At 43.7% G+C, this 22,738-nt stretch overlaps 1 protein-coding gene across 9 annotated transcripts in view; it reads right to left on the reverse strand.

Moving 5' to 3' along the window:
* The window catches only part of LOC105569329 (rap guanine nucleotide exchange factor 2-like), a 139,549-nt gene that overhangs the window by 40,245 nt on the left and 76,566 nt on the right, over positions 1 to 22,738 (reverse strand). For 2 of the 9 annotated variants that reach the window (XM_012025700.1, XM_012025698.1), the window contains exon 1: positions 371 to 860. The exons of 3 other annotated variants lie outside the window; for them this stretch is intronic. In XM_012025700.1, coding sequence (XP_011881090.1) covers positions 371 to 669 — 299 coding nt within the window. In that variant the 5' untranslated portion in view covers positions 670 to 860. Of the gene's footprint in view, positions 1 to 370; positions 872 to 22,738 lie in introns of those variants that run through there. 4 more of the 9 variants (XM_012025704.1, XM_012025702.1, XM_012025696.1 and 1 more) reach the window with 3 other exon arrangements.

A 22,738-nucleotide genomic window follows, 5' to 3' on the forward strand; every position in this document is an offset into this window, starting at 1 on the left:
GATCGCTTATGTAAAGTATAGTAATCGCGCAAGTTGCAATAACAAGAATGACTTTTACGTTACGTGCAAACGCAAGACTATATACGCTTGCTTTCGTAACAGCTTATATATCAAAGTTAAACCTATAGTATACCAATCAGCTGCTACTGGAGAAACTGTTATTATTACGATAACTACTTAAATATTACTTAAACAGCGATTACTTGCATGTAACTCTTCATGCAATCCGAGAGACAATTCGTATACACCGAGGGGTAAATTGCGGTGTACAGATTTGCGGCATTAGTTCGCATCGTAATTAAGACAATGAGTAATTTTCGCTAGGAATCGAAAGTCGAAATCACTTGAATGTAATCCTGCGAGGACTCACCACACGGAAAATCTCCTCCTGGGGAACGCGGGCGGCGGCGGCGGCTGAGCTCGATGAGTCCTGTCGACGGACTCGCTCCTGAGGGCTTGCACCGCCTTAGGCACGGCCCTGAAGGGCTCCTGACAGGCTTTCGTGACTATTCCGCCGTTGCCAACGCCATCGTTGAAATTACCCGTGCCACCGCCACCGCCGCCACCACCATGGAAGCTGTTCCATCTCCTCACCGGGCCCCTGTTAGCGCCGTGATAGCCGCCATTATGGCCACCTGGACCGCGGAGCTGGCTGGTGTGCTTGTGCATCCTCTCAATGATCTTTTCGCCAGGACGCGCTAGGCCCGTCCATCGTCTATGTCGTCATCATACGCATTCTTTCCCATGAATCGGCTACATCCTCGACGCCACTTTGCCTCTTCTCTTCTCGCGTCTTCTCTTCAGCCGCTTTTTCGAACTTTGCGAGTATCGAGCGAGACAATTAATGCTTCTGCTCTCACAACGGATTACGGCTGGGTAGCTCCATGAGTAGCGTTCTAAAGTAAACCGATGTTCTCAGGATTGCGTGCGGATACCAAGATCAGCGAACTCGGCCATCGATCGTTTCAGTTTCAAAGACTAATCGCGTCGTATTTTATCTGAGATTCAATAGGAGATACTCTACTGCGTATTCGACGCATTTATTAACACGTAACTCCGCGATAACTGATCTTACTCTTCCCGGTTTGCGGAAAAAAAAAGTTTTCTATAAGTATATTCTATATTTCAGAAGTTGTAAAACAAAACGTGAGGAAGAATCTCTCGGGAGAATCGCACGCGTTCTATATAAAGACCGCGGACAATTCTCACAAGTAGAGAGCGCAGCTATAAAGAAGAAATACTGCACAATAATTTTTTTCCCATGGCGCGCGCGTGATATTTGGACCAAGTCGGCGACGGGGTCGAGTAGAGTCAAGTGATTCTTAGTGGCTCTTTCGTACGTGGCTCGCATACTTTTATTACGCGACCTATGGGATTCGATCGACTCCAAGACTAACGGCGTCGCGGTGTCGTTTGCCGTTCCTTCCGACCTTATCAAGCCTGTAACGTTTGCGAGGAAACGCGATAACGGAGAGAAGGGCTTGAGCCGGCGATAAAATCCCGGTATAAAAGGGAATAGAATGTCGCAGACGCAACGATAGCTGCGGGCTAAGCTATCGTATTAAAATGCGATAAGCGCGGCGCATCTCCTTCCTCAAATTTCAATGATGTCGAAAGCGTACCGTTGCAACGTATTATTACACAATAGCGTGACTAAATCGTCTATTTTTACCGCACCGTGACAATTGTTAGAAACAGCAACTGATTCTTGCCTGATTGTTCAATACACATAAGTTGTATGATTTATTTATTAATATTTTGCATTATGGTATTCGCCTAGAAGGCATTAAAAATGTAAAAAAGGAATTTTATATAACTTTGATTCATTACGGATCAAAATGTCATAATTTGTTTGTTAGACGGGAATGTAGTAGTCAATCCTCTAATAAATACAATAGTTGACCCAAATTGGATAATTTTTACACGAATTAGACACAATTCTCTACAACGGAGCACACCTTAAAGAACTCATCGTTGAAGATGGTTAAAACCTTTAACCGAAACGTCCGGGACTGGTAATCAAGAATTGTATTTGAACAATTGTATTAGATTGACACGCGCTAATAACCGCGTTCGACTCTCACAGCCTAAATCCTTTTTATTTATACTTTTAATTTCGTGAGTCCAGTCACTTGCTAATTTTATATTTAAAAAACCCGCCAAGTACATTTTGTAGTGGTTTACGTCAAATTATTTTGTAATATTAATGAATTATGGTATTGGCAAAGGATTTATAACGACAAGAGTAAATAGAAAAGGAATACGATGAAAAGTTTATAAATCTTTACGTTTCTTCCTCGATAAGAAGTGCCAATTTATTATTTACGCGTAGATAAAACTTTTGCTGCTTACAAATGGTGATGTATTGAAATCGCCCGAAAAAAAACCCAGATAAAGCCACTTAGTTCTTTCGCTCTCGTGTTTTTACCGAGCCCTCTCCACGGTTTGCGCTTTTTAGTCCTCGCTCTCGTCAGCACGCGCACATCACTCACGGCATCATTATTCATCTGACAATCTGCCGAGGGCCGCACCCCAGCGATTTGTCGTGATACGTCTATAAAAAAAAAAGACCGGCCAACTCCCCTGTCCAATAAAACAAGCTCGAATGATACGCGACGCACGAACGCGGCGCTTTTGTGCCGTTCCACCATTGGAATTCTTTTTTCGCGATTTCGCTGAGGTTTCGTATCCGTGGGAAAATCGTCGTAACAGCGTGCAATCCAGCGCGCAAGAAGTCCCGGCGGAAGAGCGGACCCAGGAGGGTAGATAGGGCCGGGCGCAGAAATTCAGCGAGCTTACGGAAGCTCTTGAGCACGCGCTCGAGGAGGAGCACGGCTCGTTTTCTCCTCTCTCGTCGCTCACAAGGAAAGGCGTGAGAGACTCGTCCGGCGCAAACGCGTGCTTTTTCACGGCGAAGCGAAAACCACGACCGATCAATTCGTTCACGTTGCGCAAAATGAGTCTAGTACGAGTTCCCGCCAAACTCGGAAACGACAATTTCGAGTTGGGAGTCAGCTGGGGTTGTCGATTTGAAAATTTCACGTCCGATGTAAAATATCCTACCTCAATCACGAACACGCGAATACAGTTCTGTGAAACTCTTTGTGCGAGAGAACAACACGAATTGTCTTAATGGCAGAGACAATGCGCCGCAGGTCGCTCGTTTTCTAGTATTTCAGCGGGAAATAGAAGAACAAGGGAACCCCCAGTTTTACTCCTTGGAACGTTATACGTATATAATCCCGCGCGGAGGAGACCTCATCCGGTTATACAGCTATATTTCACTTTCTGCTAGGTGAAATTGAAATCAGTTATTCGCGTATTCGGAAAGACAGAAGAAATACCGATGTAATTATTATAGATAAGAATAGCGAATATGCGAGAAATAAAACATAATAAAGAATCGAAACGTAAGTACCGAATTTAAAGCGCGAAATCAGGAATATTTGTGTTATTGCGTACACCTTTGACTTTGCGCTCTTTATTTTATAATTTGGACTAGTTTCCTTTCTTTTTGACGTTTACCAAATGGCTTCTTATCGCACAAACTCGATCATGTGTTAAGGTATTTGATTAGTCTATTTAATTTATTTTCAATCTTTTATCTTGTTCCTCCGCTCTGACATACCATATCTGCAATTTAATTTATTAATTTCAATCTCAACTCTGTACATCTCTGACTAGTTTATTTATACATATCGAGTTTATATCTTGTAATTTAATTTATAATTTCGGACTATCGTATGTTCTTTAGATTTCGCTTGAGAAGGACCTGAACCCAAGGGTCGAAACGTCGCATTATATTTTAAGAACGACAAAAAGCTTGCTTTTGTTATTTATTACTGGCGACCTGAAGAAATTTGCAATTTGTTATTGTACAAACTTGCTTCAAAAAATGATCTGTGTATAAATAGGTCAACTTATGTGGAACTACATTAACTGCAAAAAAAAACATACATGTTCGCTGTCACACCGAAGATCAATCGAAACTCCTACAGCGCGAGCGCTAAAAGAGAAATGAGAAACTTAAGGTGAATAAGAAACGCGTGAACCTAATCGGCGAAGATGGCAATTAACGAGACGATGGAACGGAGGCAGGAAGAATTTCCATTTCCAGGGGAACACGCAGAGCGTGCCTTCCGGTACAACGATCCGGCGGCGCGATTATTAGTTGTACGTTAGTTACATATGTGTTGGTATCCATCCCCCACATGCTTTCTGCCTCGCTGCCGCGAACGAAAGTCTGCTTTGCGAACGATGCGTCGCACGTTTATGACGCGCAACAAAAGAAGGAACAATTCGTAAACGCAGTATCTTTCACGTTACAGCTGGAGGAAGTGATTGTCAAATTAATCTCTGTCCGACTTTTTCCCTAAACTTACGTCAGCGAGATCAGCCGCGAGGCAATCGTTCTATCAAATAACGGAGTTTCAAACGTGTCAGTTCATTTACTCGCTTTATTACTTAACGGAACCCTGCTTTCTTTCGCTTATGTAAAAATTTCTCATCTATCATGCCTTTATGCAGCTGCGCTAATTAGGTATAACAACTTCCCTTTTTCTAATTAAGAACGAGAGCACGTCGATCAACGTTTATGCGATACAACATTAAAACGAACATTATTCATATTGTTTTATAATATAATGATGCGGCGAGGAGAATCGACTAAATATAATTATTAAAATTTTTTAATATGTAAAAAGGCCAATAAAGAGAACGAGCCAAGTGAAGGTGACGTGATGAAAATGTACTTGAGAGTATAAAACAAAAAACCGCGAACGTTTTGGCAGCACAGTGGCTCCATCAGCGCTCAATAATATGAATTGTTAAAAAAAACAATATGACGTTAGTGATAATGAACAGAGGATGAAAATTATGAATGGTGAAACGTACGCAAAGGTAGAATGTCGAGTGAACCAGGCTGATTTTGAGATCTAGAACGTGATGAATTCGAACGGCCCGTCTCAATTAGTGAGAGTCGAAGATGTAAAATATTATCCATGATCTGACAAATGGAAATGGGACGAGAGGAATCGGTATTAAAAAGTATTATTTATCATAGATCTAAATAAATATGTGGAATGCATCCGAGTCCGAGAGTTATCAGTAAACAGTTGCTTTTCGGGACTAAAATGTACTCCTAAACACACGCAGATTCTCGAAACTCCATCATCCACGAGATTTGATAATTATTCCTGGACGACTGACTGAGTGATTATCGAGCTCAATGGGTTAAGAAACAATCGCCTGTTGCTATTGTCGACGATAATAGCGGATAGTCTTCGCGACGACAATGCGGCACCATGTAACAAAAGAGCCGCGAGATCGGAGAAAACGGTAATAGTAGGCGAGCGCCGAGAAGAAAAGGGCGGGAGGAAACGGGGAAGAGACGAAGCGAGACGGAGGAAAGTCGGCGGAGAAGAAGATCCTTGCCATACAAGGACGACAGACTCGTCCATTGTTGCTGCACGCCCTAATCCCAGCGATCCGCGCGCGCGCGCGCGCGCTCGCGCGCGAGTCTCTCACTGCGCTGCTGCTAACGAGCACCATTCCCATAAGTCTTCGCTACCGACATCGTTCTCGGTAGCTGTTCCAGGAGAGGACGCTCGTCGATGCTCGTTAAGCGCATAGCTTCGCGTTTCGATCGATGTTTATGCCGCTGTTTGCGCGGATTTCGAGCGCGCGGCTAATACACCTCGAGCATCAGCATGCACGCTAAACGAGAACCTACGGCAAATTGTTAACAAGGAACGGGTGGAAAATCTAATCAAATGTGAATAACTAATAAGAATATTCTTCAATGTCGCCAGCAGCAATTAGCAACGTCAGTGTTTTCGCGGCCATATCTGGCGTTTTTAATAATACAGAAAATTTATTGCGAAAAATATTACCTCAGCCAGGGTTTTAACTTTAAACTGCGCGCCGATTAGGGTTGTCGGCCGCACACAGAACTGTCGATGCGCGATTTTTTTAAGTATCCCTGTCCCCTTCCCCCCTCCATTTTCCAATTATGTGGAAACACCATGTTTAAGATCAATGGTGTGTAATCAACTAATAAGACTATTCTTTAATGTCGCCAGCCGTAATTAACAACGTCAGTGTTTTCTTGGCCATTTCTGGCATTTTTAATAATACAGAAAATTTTACCACATGCCTCAGTGGTCGAATTGGTGAGACATGCAGTGTAGGGAGGTCCAGGTTCAAACCCTGGCTGAGGTAATATTTTTCGCAATAAATTTTCTGTATTATTAAAACTGTCAGATATGGTCAAGAAAACACTGACGTTGCAAATATGAGTAAGATGCAATTATTTTTCGTGTCAGTGATGGACAGAATGGTTGCGACATTTTTTTCAGTAGGTTTAGGAACGTGTATTTAGATTCAGAGTCCAAATTCTTTTTCTCCGGGCTATATTTCACTCGATGGCCATTCCGAAACCATTTTAAGCGTTTTCAGTGTATTTCTCAAATAAATTTTTCCTCGCAGCAAATGTTTTGGAAAAAAAACCTGAATCTAAATGCGCGTTTCTAAACTTCATTCTGTCCATCACTGTATGTACCTCTCGAATCACTTCTCATTCAAGTCGCGACGAATAAAAGTTGCCACTTTCTTATTATCGGCGAAACTGGAAACGTAATTTTACAGGAAGCTTCTTCGATAAACTCTCTCCCTTCTGCGTTTTGTAACAAGTATAGGATTTTATTCGAAAAAGTATTCTCTCACATTGACGCGTCGGATGCAATCTTTTCGAAATCTTCAATCTGTTTTCGTCGACGCGATTAAAAACACGCGGGAATTCAAAGTGCCGGTCGGAGCATCGAGGCGCGAAGCGCGGCGAACGCAGAGGTGCATGGAAAGTGTACGCGCATCGCGTTAACCGCCGTGCAAAGCCGTAAAACTAGCGGCCGGCCGCCCTCGTTTGACCAGGTTTTCAACTCTCCAGAGTCTTTGTCGGACGCTGGAAATCCACGAGTCTCTTCTTGTATCCACTCTCCACGCTCCAAGACGAGCCGCGTCCCGCCTCCTCTCGGACTCGTTCGCTCTCGTTAACGGAAATGCGTATCGTAATTCGAATCGTGACCATAAATATGCACTGCGCGCGTGCATATACGTGCCTGCGTGCCCGCATACGTATCACGTTCGGCGCGTGCGTCTCTCTCCCTCTGCTTCTCTCGGCACATCGTTGCGTCCGACGCAACCCGTGCGACTGCGATGCACCACCGTTCGCTCGATGCACCCCCCACCCGTTATGCATACGATACGTGCGGAGTATCGGTACGTGTTTCAATGTGAACGCGTTCATCTTCCAAATGTCTCATTTGCTTGGAAAACGTGAGGAGTGGCTGTCTCCTTTTGTTCTTTGCTTGAGAAAAAATCCTCATTATTTCTAAGTGAGGTCCTCACCGCGCACAAACGTAAGCACTTGGATTATTTAATTTAATATTTGCCGCTTGCCCACGCGCCCAGTCCTGCGCGCGTGCGCATTCCAAATACATTTATCGCTATTACGATGACTATTATATTACGGCCACGATAGAAGGACATCGTATCGCTAATAGCAGAGTTAATTAACCAAGGTCGCTCGGTAGAAGCGATCGATTCTAAGTAGCTCGCGTCATTACATTTCGAAGCTGTTTTACCCGTGACTGGCTGGCGAAATCGACATGTATCGCCAGCAAAACTTCAATTCTCATCGCGTTTTACTTATTTCCCCGGTTTTTCTTAAACTTGTCTTTATGAGATAGAAATTGTTTTTGGCAAAAGAGTATTTCTTCAACTCTTTTGAAGAATTACTCAGCAGACGACGACGAAGTAGGAGCCGAATTGATTCAAGGACGCGCGAAACTATTATTAATTTTTAATCCCGAGGAATCTAATCGATAGGGGGGAGAGGAATGCGTGCAGATTCGCAATCTTGTCGTAGGAAACACCGGAACCGCGCCATTTCATCATTCCATCACGTTCACCACGAATTCCGTCGTAATGTTCTGAAAGGTACAGTTATAAGAGATCGCTGGAGCGATGGACGAGGAGCTGCGGAGAAGCGAAAGGGAAAAAAGGGAGATGCGCGGGATGCGCTCAAAAGGGATGAGATAATGTTCCATGGGGCCCTCCAAGAGGATCTGGCGCCTCTAATATTAGACCGCTGTGTCCTACGAGACGCTGGCTGTAAGACTTTGCTGGTTCCGGCGCTTCGCTTTCTTTTATACGTACACTTTGCAAATAATTAGCAAAAAAACCCCCTATCCTTTTACATTTTTCTAACACAAGGCGAGCGAGCAATTATAATTTCTTTTTATTGTAGAAAATAAATTTCTTTCATTCGCGTGGAAAATAACGAGCTGGCGATGAGCGATGTCATCGGCTTCATTTGCAGCATATCGAATCCAAGGGTATTGCACGAGATTTCCAACGATCCCGAGAGAGAATCGTGATTCGGCAATACCCCCTGCGTGGTAACTTCGCAACCCAATCTGCTTTAAACTTCCCGATAGATCGTCACGTGCGTTTGATCCGACGTTACAGATGCGATACGTATGAGTTACGTTTGATCCCGCTGTGCCGCCCCGTGGTCTCGTAAATTGTGCGTCAATCACCGACAGCAGTTAAACGTCGAAAGCTAGGGCAGGTAGCCGATAACGACAGGCGACGCGCGCGCACAGCTGTTAAAATGTACAACAACGTGGGTGAAAGTGGACGCGCGCGGCTCACGCACACTTACATCCGTCGCGCTGGCTGGGATCCCCCATTTTGCCTCGCACACGCACAAAGCGTGCGCGCACCGTGAGAGAACGACCCTGGATTGCCTTGGGAGTCGGCCTCCATTGAGAAGTCGTCGGGTTCCCACCGGCACCGGCGGATCCACGAAGAAAAGGCACGAGGGAAGAAACGCGGTGCAAAGTTCAGCGCACCTAAGCCACCAACCAACTTCCTCCTTCCTCCGTGTGTTTACAATCTGTGACCAATAATCTGTTGCCCCGCGAATACAAAAAATTTACCCGTTGCAGCGGCTCCGCATCCCGCGACGTCGTTCTCCTCTTTAACCTGTCTAGAGGGCCGCGGCCTTTTTGCCATTGAAATTGGTAATTTTTTAAACAGAAAAAAATCCACGTATATACGTAATCTACGTGTCCCGCAAAGTTCTCAAGTTTGCCCCTGGCCACCGTAGTGACCACTCTACAGATTAACGCGCGCGCAAAAATAAAGACGCAGACTCTCTCCCTCTCTCGGCGAAATTTCAACATGTTTTTCCCGATGTAAAGATTTAATCTGCGAAATTCGCGCACGTTGTAACCGATCGATTTTCGATATTTAAACGACTCCGTAATTAAATTTTAAATCAAACGCTAGTTAAATATTTGCACTCTGTCCCGCGCACATGAATTAGAAAGCAGGATTGAGTTGTCCACCAGGGGATTTCGTGGGGAAACTTAATTTTGTTTTCTTTTTTTTTTCGGTTTGAATTCAACGGTGAGATCGCTGGAGAGGAAAAAGTCTCCGGCAGAGCCCGAATCGCCGAACAAAATCGAACGCGAAGGACGAGCATTTCTCACGCGGTTCTCAGGTATACACTTTCTTCCCACAGATGATTCGGCAGATCTAGGAAAGACTCTCCGTCTGGAAACACTATTACTATCCTCGGCGGCACTTGAGCATGGCGAATCGCTTTAGCATAGCGACAGCAGCGGCAGCAATAATTTTAACGCGGTTTCCCATTTATTCGCGATGTCGACGTGACGAGATCATTTCTCGGGTATTCCCGAGGGAAATTTGCCATCCGTTAAAGTAGTTTCGACGGGTTGATTCTAATATCGCGTCGAGATTCTCGAAGGATGGAAAAAAAGAGAGCGATCGCAACAATGGACGCGGATGGATCTGGAAAAAAAAAAGGTAAGAGAAACGAGAGCGCGACGGAAAGTGCGCGCGTCGTAAAGGCAAATTGATCGCGAAGGACACCGGTAACGGTGAAATCCTTTTTATACTTAAGCCTTATTATCTTTCCCGTTAAACCGCACGATCGACCGCGTCCAAAAGAAAAAGTTCGCTCTTTTCAAATTCAAACGTAAAAAGCTGAACGTGTCGTATTTAGGGCTTTGTAGAAAAAATTTAATCGGCGTGTTCTGCCTAACAACAAGAGAGCTGGATATTGGCATTTTGACAATATATTTAAAATTCTTCTAGAAGAGAAACCACAAGGTTGCTTACATTCAATGACAAGTTGCAGATTTTCAAATATGCAGATTATAATTTCGATCGAGAAGCAAATAATGAATTATCTTTCCCGTTAAACCGCACGGTCGACCGCGTCCAAAAGAACAAGTTCGCTCTTTTCAAATTTAAACGTAAAAAGCTGAACGCGTTATATTTAGGACTTTAGAGAAAAAATTTAATCGGCGTGTTCTGCCTAAAAACAAGAGAGCTGGATATTGGTATTTTGACAATATATTTAAAACTCTTCTAAAAGCGAAACCACAAGGTTGATTACATTAAGGTAATTCTTTCCCAACTACGCTAGTCAAAATGACACTTGATCAATAGACTTCAATAGACGATGAATTCTTTTGTATTAAATTCAAGAACAGATTTTTAAACACTATTGTTTCTCTTAGAATATTAAAAACCGATAAAACGAAAAAGAGTTATAGAAAATGAAATAGTATTCTAAATTGCGTAGTGTTAGCAAATCGTGGCTACATCGCATTTCTTCGTGAAAAGATATTTTTTAATTATCACAATGGAAAATCAGTTACGATGCAGAGGGCGTTTTATAAAAAAGAAATTGTTAGAACAGAAGCGAAAACGCCAAGAACACTTAACCGAAAAACAAAGAGAATGGCGTAACCTACGTTGCCACATCCGCACAGCATTACCGTGCACGAAAAAGTGAACCTAGCCAAATTTTTCTTTGGATTTATCATACTCTGATACCGTCAGCGTCGTTGAAATTTCAACATCCACTTCTTTAAACCTTCAACTACCTTTTGCTCGATTTTTGCTTTTAATCCTCATTATATAAATTTTTTGTTACTGACAAATGCAGTCCAAGTGTCAGGTTTTCTACCTCAGCAACCAATGGCGATAAATGAAATGTTACAAACAGTAAATTTTAAGTGATTATATCTCGGAAACTACACGGTAAATCAAACCCAAATTTTACGTATTAAGATATAAATTAGTTTTGCTGCAAGTTTAAAGAAAATCTGTAACTTTATCATTTTGACCCAGATTTTCGAATATGCAGATTGTAATTTCGATCAAGAAGCGAGTAATTATTATAAAAGTGATCCAAGCAAGGATGTGGGATAAATTCGACGAGCATTAACAATATCTTCTCGGCGCTCGCTGGTAGATCATTTAAATATTGCATCAAGGAAAAATAGTTCAATTATTCGTCATTATGTATCATTAAATTAATTAGCAATTCGCCGCTAAGTGCCAGCTGAGATACGAGTAATTTTCAGACGTCCATTGCAGTATCCACACGCTTATTTATACATTTCTGAACGCTACGTAACACAATGTTTGCTAATTATTACACGATGGTACTAATTAACTAATTAGCTGTGGAAGGAGCGCACGCTACATATATAATCGATAAGAGAATTGCTTAGAAAACAGTTGCCGGTATATCAAATTTCCATCTTAAACTTCGACAAGGTAATTTGTGCGCGAGAAAAATAATAAACTGAGATCAATAGCGTATCGAATGTGAAATGGGCCCGCTTTAAAACTTATAAATGGACTTTATTCTTCCACGCGCGCTTGATCAAAAGTACTTGGCGCAAGACTACGTATAATGGCTATACGGAAAAAAGTCGATGTCCGATAAAAGTCTCTCGACTCGAGCCTGAACCGTAGAAAGCCTTAGAAACTACCAGGCTTCCTGCGATAAAAGTGAGGAGAGACGATTCAATGCGTATTCTTGGAGCAGCGGCGGCTCGCTCTAATGGAATTGCCAGTCGATCACCGATTCCGTCTTAACGACGGTCCGTATTTGTGTTGCAGACTCGAAACTTGCGCGACCGAAGATTGAAAATCTCCAATGCGACCGATGCTATTGCCATCCCCATTTGCACACGCAGCCAAAAATGTATCGCCGGCAGAAATTACCGCAACATTTAATTATAATATCGCGTGGTAAATAGCGTAGTTCATAACGCGCTACGTTGTAACATTTATTACGGAAACAATAGCCGCGATGACTTGCGTCATTAATTTACCAACTTTGAACTTGAACACGCTCTTTTTGAAAAACCGCAAAGTTGCGCAAGATAACTTTTAATGACGGAAGTTGTCTTAGTTATCTACGACGTCTGGGAGGCATTTCTCTTTTGGACGAAAACATTTTTTCGTTTTGCAACAGTAGCTTTCGTACGAGGAAAAGAAACTGTTAAGCTAATCGATATTTCAAATTACAAATTTTCCGAAAAAAAAAGATGGAGCAAGAAAATATCAAAATCCTCTAAAAGCGTATGCGCGATTTAATGGAATTGCTTGCGCACAACTCCATTCTTGCAGAAGATCTGCCGTAGAATGCTATAAGCATCGATCGCTCTCGGCAATAGTAATCGGTTTAATGTGATCCGATTAAGCTTTGAATCTGTTACTTTACGAGCGATTCGCCCGATTTTTCGATTGAATTCGCAACAGTACTTTCGAAAGAAAGTCAATCCCACCGCTGAAATTTATAAATTTTATTCTTCTCCAAGTTTCCTTTTATGCAAAACGTATGTACCGCGCTTAACCCGTATTACGTTGATTATATTATATTTTACGCAGTTCGCTGCGGAAATATGCGATGAGAGAAAGAGAGAGAGAGACACGGGTAATGTATTCCGTGGAGTGGAGCACTTTCGTAACGATCATGACCAAGTTTTAAATAGCACTCAAGGAAACCGTAAAATTTTGACACTGTTATGAAATTTTTAACTCCCGTCTGTCACCCTTAAAAGGATTAGTGCAAGTGCCATAAGCATTTCCGTTGCATAAGTAATGCTTGGGATTTTTCACCATTACTGCTCGCAATAAACAATTGCAGATTTTAATAACATGTGGAAACTTGCGTCGTGCATCCACTCTTATTACGTACTAGCAGCGATAAACGTTGGCTGCAAACATAAATATTTTTATCGCCGACGCATTTCATCCCGTCGTTATCAACGAGCCGTAGATTTTATCATCGACTGAGCCCAGCTGAAGGACGCAGCCGGGAACAATGGAAAAAATTGTACGCTGGAGATTTCGTGGAAATAAAGCTTTTTAGGATATTCAGCTCTGTCCCTTTTTATTTTATTTGACGCATTGTCCGAATTCTTTCACTTTTTTTTTATACGCGAATTCGATATTTCGACACAGTCCCTGACCCGCGAAATTATCATTATTCGTAACACCGATCAGAATTTCGCGCGCGGAATATCGTGCATAAATGCGGAAAATGCGAGAGAGAAAGAGAGCGATGTCGGGGAGCGATGATAAATGAGCAGAGCATTCGCATAAATGCTGGAATGGTCAAGGCGAGACCACGAGGAAAAGAAATAACACGAATTTAATATTAACGAATGCTTGTTTCGAGCGTGATAAATTTTTTCCGACGCTTTAAATTCGAACGCGACAGATAGCGGCTAGAAGGCATTCGAGGCGCGAGAAAGGAGATATGACTAACTGAAGAAGCATTTCTGTCCCTCCAAGAGACGGCAGGAGAAAGAGACGGAATATCACCAATTATTTTCTATCTTTGCCCCGTCCGAGTTTAATGTCCGGAATTACGGTCGAACCAACAAATCAAGCGAAATTAAATTACTTTCTAATGAGTTCACGGAAAATACTAGCAGGATTCTACATCCTAGCTGGAAGCCCGAGACGGAAAAGTAATATCGTAGATTTCGGTCCAGGAGATAAATAGCTAATTCGATCGCATAATCTTCCCGACATCAAGATATTTTCTCTAGTATCGTCTGTCCCGTCTTTAATACCTTTGAGATAGGCGGCCTCGGAACTTGAGATAGAATACTCTGTGCAGCCTGTCATGTATAGAATTCACGAGAAACTGCTTTCAAGCCTTAAATATGCAGCTTTGCACATACACAAATACCGTATTTGAACGCTGTACCGCGTTTCTGTCAGATAGCTCTAAAGATCAAGCGTGACGTGGGAGCTTATAATGTAAAAGATAAATCCCGTAAAAGGGTACACGTAAAGTATTTACATTAGAATGCGAAATTCATTCGAAAATATTTCAATTTATCGAACGAGACAAGAGGGTTGTTTGGAATTCTATGACAGAATAATGAATCGGTGACAATGAAACTTGAGTCTTGAGAAATTGTATAATATTAAAAAGTAAACAAACATGCCTCAGTGGTCGAATTGGTGAAACGCCTAGAGGGTAGGGAAGTCCAGGTTCAATCCCTGGCTGAGGTAATATTTTCCGCAATAAATTTTCGGTGTCAAAACATTGGCCGGTTAATGTCGACCGAGGGGTAAACCGCCGAGGGCATCGTGGTGTACAAATTTGCGGCTTTACTGGGCATTACTAGGCATTTTTGGGGCATTAGTTTGAGCATTAGGCTTTGCTGGGGCATTATAAAGATAGAATAAGATAAAATAGGATAAAACAAAGTAAATGAGATGAAATAAGATAATAAAATGAAGTAATGCCCACTGGGCATTAGTGTACATGACTTTAGTCAGCAGTTTGCCCCCTCGATGTCGACTAAAAAGCTTGATTTTTGTTATCTATTACTGGCAACTTAAAGAGATTTCCGAGAGAAAAACCGCTGACAATGAGAGTATTGTGGTGCACAGATTGGCGGCATTACTGGGCATAATAAACATAAAATAAGATAAAATAAAGTAATGTCTACTGGGTATTAGTGGGCATTGGTGTACAAGATTTTGGTCAGCGGTTTCCCCCTCGGAGATTTCTCTGTCAGAATTTACACCTACGACCGAAAGATGGTGTCTCAATCAATCTCTAGAATTTTTGGACTTAGCAATTGCGTCCATAAAGGGGGAAGGGGACAGGGATATTTAAAATCACGTATCGACTACCTGAATCGGCGCGCAGATTAAAGTCGAAACGTGGACGCGAAGATGTCATCTTTATACTGTTATTGCGACAAATATTACCACGTGCCTCAGCGGTCGAATTGGTAAGACGCCCGCCTAGAGAGAAGGGAGGTTCAAACCCTGGCTGAGATAATATTTTCCGCGTGTGTCGACTAAAAGAGGGTCGATTAATTTAAATATTGTCACCGATGTCGTAATCTAAACTAAAAAAAAAGAGTGCTCATTTCAAATAAGATGAAAGTTCGTTTGCAAGTTCAGTATCGTAATCATATTCTACTTTTGTGATCAATTGCCGACCAGGTTGACATTGACGACGTACTAATTTTAGCTCAAGGTCCTACATTTGCTCCGAACTATTAATTGTTATTACATCGATCGGTTTAAAGCGTGACGACCTTTTTAAAAATGCGACTAATGGTCCTCACTTGACAGAGCGGCATTCGGAATATTAATATTTACGTTCGAGTCTCAATTTTGAAACGCGACGCGTTTCAGACGCGGCGTGTTGATAAATACAGTATGCATTTCCATATTTCGCAGCAATCCAATTTCCCGTACACTCCCCCCTACGCGTATGTATGTACGCACGCACGTGCGCGCACTTATCGCACGTTGCATCGTCAATTTGGCAAAGTCTGGACGCGTGCATGCAGTTAATCAACGGATGAACCGAAACCAAACAGGTCAAACCGGTGGGTGTGTCACTCTCGTGCAGACTCGCGCGCTGCATCGGTCCTGGCCGCTGCGTGCGTACGAGGCCGCGTGTACGCGTGTGCGTATAAAAAATACGCGCGCGCGCCGCTCGGTCGTTATTCGGAGCAATCTGGAGGCCGTAAATCGCGGCGGAGGTATCGCGTTCGCCTGGAATATGCGGGCGGTGCCTGTCGCAAGGCGATGGAAAAATGTCAATAAAGCAGCCACGCTCGCGCTCTTTCTGTCGCATCATCTAAACGCATCATCGTCGCCGCCTCTGTCGATGCTCATGTTACATTTACGTGTTCGATGTTGACGGCGACGATCGATTTCAGCGGCGTCGCGTTACTTCCGAGTCGTGACGATCCGCGTAGGCAGGTTTGAAAAAGAGAGGCGAGCGGAAAATATACGCAGCGCAAAATAAATGGCGCCGCATAAACGCGCGCTGCGAGATGCCGCCCCCCGAGAAGCGCGCGTCACTAATTTCGTACGTGGATACTAATTCGGCGTGCGTTTGGCATCCGGAACAGCGGAAATTGGGGAACGTGGTGAAACTGAAAGGCGCGACCTTAGCCACGCGGCGCGTCAATATTTTGACGTTAACCACCCGACGTTTTGTTCCAAGAAAGTGCATCGCACGTGTTCGCGCCGCGCGCACGATTTGCCTCCTCGTAACGAGCTTGGCTGCCAGAAATAATCTATTTCTTCGTATTAAGAGACGCGAGCGCGCGAGGCGAGTTCATTGTGCAGAAAGAAACGCCCGCTCGTCATGCACATCGGCGCGGGATAACGTTTATACGTCGTGCGCGGTTTCGCGTCGCGATTCTACGCGCGTGCATCGCGCGGCGACACGGACGACAAGCCGCTCGCAAATATTTACAGAGAGCATCGACAAATCGATCCTTCACGCTCGAGCGCGGATCAGGCTCTGTCCGGTCGTGGGGCAGTGACCGAGGTGAGGGGAGGGAAACGGGGAAAATAGGTGCAAAAATCGATGACGCAATCGTTTCAGCACACCGGCGCGCGGCGCGGCGGCGCGGCATCAGTACCGGCTAGCGGAATTTATCCGATAATGCGATGATATGGCTGGCATGCGATGTGTGTGGTGTCGCTAGTTAACCCTCTATAAACCGCACATCTGCTTCTATGGAGAATATTATACGCCGAGGGGAAAAAAGAAACGAGCAAAACCGGCGATTATCCTCTCGTTCGAATCGATATCGAGTTAATCGAATCAAGCGCCGTATTATTGTATAATCAATGCCGATAGACGCTCGGCCGATCGGCTCGGGCTACCGGCGTCTTCCTCTCCAAGTTACTGAGAAGACTGCGATGAGACGGGTGACGCCGCTATTTATAAAAGTATCATATTTATCGTCATTCCCTGCGAACGTTTCAAGAGTAAGACTGGATGTAATGGATGCCTCTCAAGAAATAAATGGATACGCAAGATCCAATTGAACGTCCTACGCCGAAAGGAGAAAAGAAAAAGATGGGGAAAGAAGGAAACGAATGTTACATCTGTCTTATGTAAGACTCGAGGGGCAAGTATATCGGAGCATCGGCTCAAAGTGATTTCGAGAACTCGAGACACGTGTTTGTCCTTCGGCAGGAAACGACGCGCGTGTCCTCGTGCGGTTCTTTTCACGATTAATTGACAGACGCAGCGTGAATCCTTCCTTTTCCGCAGGATTCGCTCTAACACGAGTCACGTGTCTTCAGGAAAATACATTGTTGTGAGAATAAATCTCGTTTAAACGGCAAAGTATCTTCAAGCATTTATATCTCAAAACTTACAGCGCGAGTAGATCATTACAATAAACGAATAGTTTAGTCGGTGGCGAAAATCAGAATCCAAAAGAGTCGCTGGCTGTCGTAACATTTATGCATGGAAAGTCCACGGACTTTTGTATCATTTGGCCAAGTATGCAAATACATCCAATTTAATTTGATAATGGTTTAATTTTCCTACATAACATTTTTGTATCGCAAAATATTACGTAATTTGCACTTTTTTATAAACTCTTTCACCTTCAACAAAATTGCCGCGCGAAGGCGTCAAATTTAATAAAATTACATATTTTACTTATGGGGAGCCGAGCCAAATCTAAACAAGTAGTGTCTTTTGATTAAGAAAGGCAATAGGAAGCGGAAGTCCCTGGAGAGGAGACGTGTGTGAACTGACGAAAAAATTACTTAATCCAAAAACATATTACTTTACTCAAGAAAATTATTCATTAGGTCCTCAATCTTAAAAGTATGTGCAGATCGTATTGTAAACTACGAAAGTGACCTACTCTCTTCGGCCATCTTACCTTGGTGACGTCGCAACCGCCAATTCTGAATCTCCGATCGAGATACAAACTTTGACACGTATAAATGTTGGATATACATGTACATCGATCATCATTGCGCGATACATGGCAATCTAACTTCCACAAAACTATATGCCAAAACGTCACTCACTTGTCATTATATTATAATAGGCACAGCCGTCGCAGACGGAATTGCTTTGAATATTGTATCTCGTTAATGGAATATCGTATCGGAGTGCGAAAAGAAAATTTTCCGCGAAATTTTCAATGTGCGAGGGCACGACGGGACCAATACTTATTTTTTATGGCTAAAGCGCTAGTCAGGTACACCAGTGTCTACTAATGCATTAAAATTCTACCTTGTTTTATCTTATTTTATCTTTTCGATTAATAAGAATATTCTTAAAAAGCCGCCAGCAGTAATTAAGAACGTTACTGTTTTCTTGACCATATCTGGCATTTTTAATAATACAGAAAATTTATTGCGGAAAACCCTGGCTGAGGCAATATTTTTCGCAATAAATTCTCTGTATTATTAAAAACGCCAGATATGGTCAAGAGAACATTGGCGTTGTTTGTCTTTTCAGATTCTTTATAAGAGGTGGCGAGTGTGGCGCAGAGAAATGTGCTGTGCTTAGTAAGCAAATAAACGAAAAGATCCGAGTTCAAGTCCACGGACACCGCTGGTTTCTTCGGCATCTTCCGAAGGAAAGTGGCGCAACCACTGAGGGTATCCTGTGTACCCCTTTAGAGGTGGAGCCCACCAGATTGGGGGTTTTCTTCGGCGAGGTTAGCAGCCTACCGAAGATGAAGTAAAACCAAATGCTCAAAGTACCAGAACGAACTCGACAAAACAGGCTTTAAGCCTGATACACGAGGAAGAAGAAGAAGAAGATTCTTTATAATGCTCGAAAAATGCCTAGTAATGCCACAAATCTGTACACCGCAATGCCCTCAGCGGTTTAGCCCTCGCGTCATTGCGCAAAGCATTTCAATCGTTTAGTGGGCACTCGTACCTGTTCTTCGTGCAATAATCCCGAGTCGAAACTTTGGTACTATTTTGACACATTTAAGGATAATTTACGCCTACATAAACCAGCAATAGCCTACTTTAATGACATATGTTTTTACTCCTCCCTTGAATCTTTAATTCTAAAAATTTACTTCAGCTCCCACTTTAATGCCAAATCGGCAAAAGTAGAAATTTCCGACACTATCAATTTTAAAGCAGGGGTAAATTTTGTACTTGCAGTTCAACCTCTTTTGATGTCTTAGGTCTTACTGTATAGATTTAAAGGTTCAACACAGGGCCAAAATTTGGACTCGGGATTAATTACACGACTGTCGGTGCTGTTTAATGTCTCTAAAATCGATCGGCCGGTGTTAATATTTCGCGCCGGCGCGATTACGCGAAAAAAAGGCGAGTTTCGAATTTCCCCGAGAGCCGCCGGTGACTCTCGCGACGGGATCGAATATCTAATTTGCGTTTAATGTCAGCCGAATACGCCGACGGAATAATTATCGCGATGAGCGTCATTATTCTCGAGCAATTCTCATTGGTCGCCGCGATTAATTATCGTTCCCTGACAAGCCGTATTGTTTCATTTTGCCGTCCGACGGACGCGTCCGCCGCCGTTAGCGGTGTAGAAACGGTAACTCCCGCTTGTCCGTAACAGCGTGCTGAAACGGCGAGAGAAACGAGGAAGCGGGGCAACGACGTGTAACAAAACGCGTACGTGAACAGCAATGTGCCGATCGAAGCACCGGAAAACGAACGAGTGCGGTTCGCGCGGAAATACCATCGCGGAGGAGAAGACACGTCGTCAGCGACCGTCGAACCGAAAATTAACGAGATGGGCGAAAGAGAAAAACGAAACCCCTCTATCGAGATTGATAAGTTTCCTTCCGAAATTTCCGGGATTGTTCAACATTCCGGGTGGACGATCCGTCTACCTGCCGTCGATGGGAAAGTAAACTTGCAATTACAAGTAAAACGAGGCGCGCTGGAAACAACGTGGATTTCGAAATCTCTCGTACAATGGAACTTTCGTTTCTACATTGAAAAATTCATAACGGATCATATCGAATCGCTAAAGGCACCGTACACGCGATCCATAAGAATTCCTCCGCGAGCCACGCGAGATGACTATCCTCCCCATCACGCGATAACGCGTCTGCTCGCATAAATTTGCGAGAATACGTTTTCGTATCGGAGTAACGACGAATAACGACGTACGTTACAACGTCGTACGTGTAAACGAACTAGGACGCTCTCAACGAGATTGGGTCTCGGCGGAATCGCTCGGCCGCGAACGGGGAAAAGTTTCGTCTCGGGGGAGATCCGCTTTTCTCCTCCTCGATAGTCTCCACCGGCCGCTTCCCCCTTTCGCCTCGTTCTGAAAATCAAGTCCGGTGTGTTGGATGAACAAGCCGGATTGCAGCGACGCGACTAAATCAGCGCAGGCCTCAAATTATTTCGTCGCTCGCAATTTCCGATGTTACGTATGCGCGCCGCGTAATAGCGTAACGTTAATTAAAAAAAAAAAACGGTGTAACGCTGGCGCAAAAGCGCCGGAGATACGCCAGATTACTCCGAGTTACGGGCACGGAAAAATTTGCATCGTCAGCGCCGTCTCGTCGCCCGCGAGTCCGCGATTTCTGCCGAAATCACCGCGGCGGCGTGGCACGTGGGTTCGGCAGCGTCAGCTGGGTCAAGGTCCGCCCGCGCGTGTGCACGAAATGGCATTTTGATCCGCCACCGAGCGAATTTCGCGGTGAACGCTTTCTTCCGGCGGAAATACGACTTGGCTTAGGCTCAGTTTTTCATTTTCTGGTTAAATGTTAACTAGAGGTTATAGTCAAGTCTCTGTCTCTTTTTAGAACCGGTTTTTCATTTGCTGGTTAAATGTTAACTAGAGGTTAGTCGAGTCTCTGTCTCTTTTTAGGTTGTTCATTGGCTGGTTAAACGTTAACTAGAGGTTGGTCGATTGTCTCTTCTTAGATAATAACATAGAAAAAGATGGTGAGTCGACCAACTTCTGGTTAACAGTTAACTGGAAAATGATAAACCGGGCCTTAGTGCCAGTTTCGCAAACGTCGGTTAACTGTTAGCCAGAGTGTTTAGTCGACTCTTCTTCCCTCTTATTATTTAAGAAGGGACAGGCGATCAATTAACTTTCGGTTGGCCGACGCTTGTGAAACTGACTCTTAGGGTGCTATTACATTTCTTGTACGACAAATTTTTGAAGCGCGTCGATTGGCTGCAAGCTAGGAAAATTTCTAGAGACTCGACAACGTTTCTCGAGGGGGAAACCGCTGACCAAAATCTTCTACACTAATGTTTACTAATGCCCAGTGGGCACTACTTCATCTTATTGTCTTATTTATCTGGTTTCACCTTAGTTTATCTTATTTTATCTGATTTTATCTCTATAATGCCCCAGCAAGGCTTAATGCCGAAAAATGCCTAGTAATGCCTAGTAATGCTCAGTAATGCCGCAAATCTGTACACAATGCCCTCAGCGGTTTGCCCCTCGACTTTTCTATTCCGCAGCCGGTCAAGGCGCTTGAAAAATTTGTCGTCCGACAAATGTAATATCAGCCTTAGACTCGTACTTGCGCGCAAATCCCGCGACGCGAGATTACAATTCGCGCGTTTGAAACAATTCGCACGTCGGGTGTGCGCGTTGAGTAATTCGCGTTAATCCGCGGAATCAGATTCGCTGCAAATTATGCAAAAGTTTTCAACCCCCTCCCTCCTCTCTGTCTCTCTTCCCACCACTATTTGTTCGAAAGCTTCGTGAAATATCAAAGGTTGCGCGTAACAAATTGTCGAAAGAAATGAAATTAAAACGACGAGTATCTCCGATCGTTTCCCTTTATTTTTTTATCGTCGATCTTTTCGAGCAGATACGAAATGATTGCGGCACAAAGCGGATAATCATCTTCGGTATTCTGGAAATTATATAAAGCACAGTGGCGTAATGAACGCTCACCGATGCGTTCCTTTTGCGCGTTACGTAATTCCCGTTGCAGCGGCAATAACACTCGCGCGGATACATTCACGGCTAATTTATATACGCTCACGGTTAATTTATCGCGGGCTCGGCGGCGGTATCGGAAGATAAAAGCTTTTTGCACGCGTTAATATTCCAGGAATACGCGCGGCGCGGCGCCGCCTTCGCGGGGCGAGATCGGGCCAGGAGTCCGACGGTATTTTCAAACTTATCGCCGCGACCTTCCACATTCACGTTACGTTTGTTTCCGGCCTTCATTCATGAGACTACGTTGATTCATAAAACTAGCCCGACTATTTCCAACGACTTTTCCAACCGTAATATTGACGTGTTGCGTACGTTTATTTTTAATTACGTTCCCGACGTAATGGTCTCTCGGTACCTGCGCCATACATATTTATTTCCGTCCGCTCCAACCCGCGCGAAATGGGATTATTTTCGAAACGCTCCCGACTAAATCCACCGGTTCGCAGTCGAAAAATACGCGCGCTTTAATTAAACCGAATCTATTACCCCGGCAACGTTGGTCGGAGAGTGTAAATCCTTTTTCGAATTGGAGGATCTTCTAAAAGTGGATCGCAGGAGCGTGAAATTTTCCGAGGGAAAAAAAGGAGAGTAAAGTGTCTCAACTGTGTCGCTTCCCTC

This window comes from Vollenhovia emeryi, unplaced genomic scaffold (assembly GCF_000949405.1).
Source record: "Vollenhovia emeryi isolate VEMERY1.0 unplaced genomic scaffold, V.emery_V1.0 DF939124.1, whole genome shotgun sequence".
Classification (NCBI taxonomy): Eukaryota; Metazoa; Arthropoda; class Insecta; order Hymenoptera; family Formicidae; genus Vollenhovia; species Vollenhovia emeryi.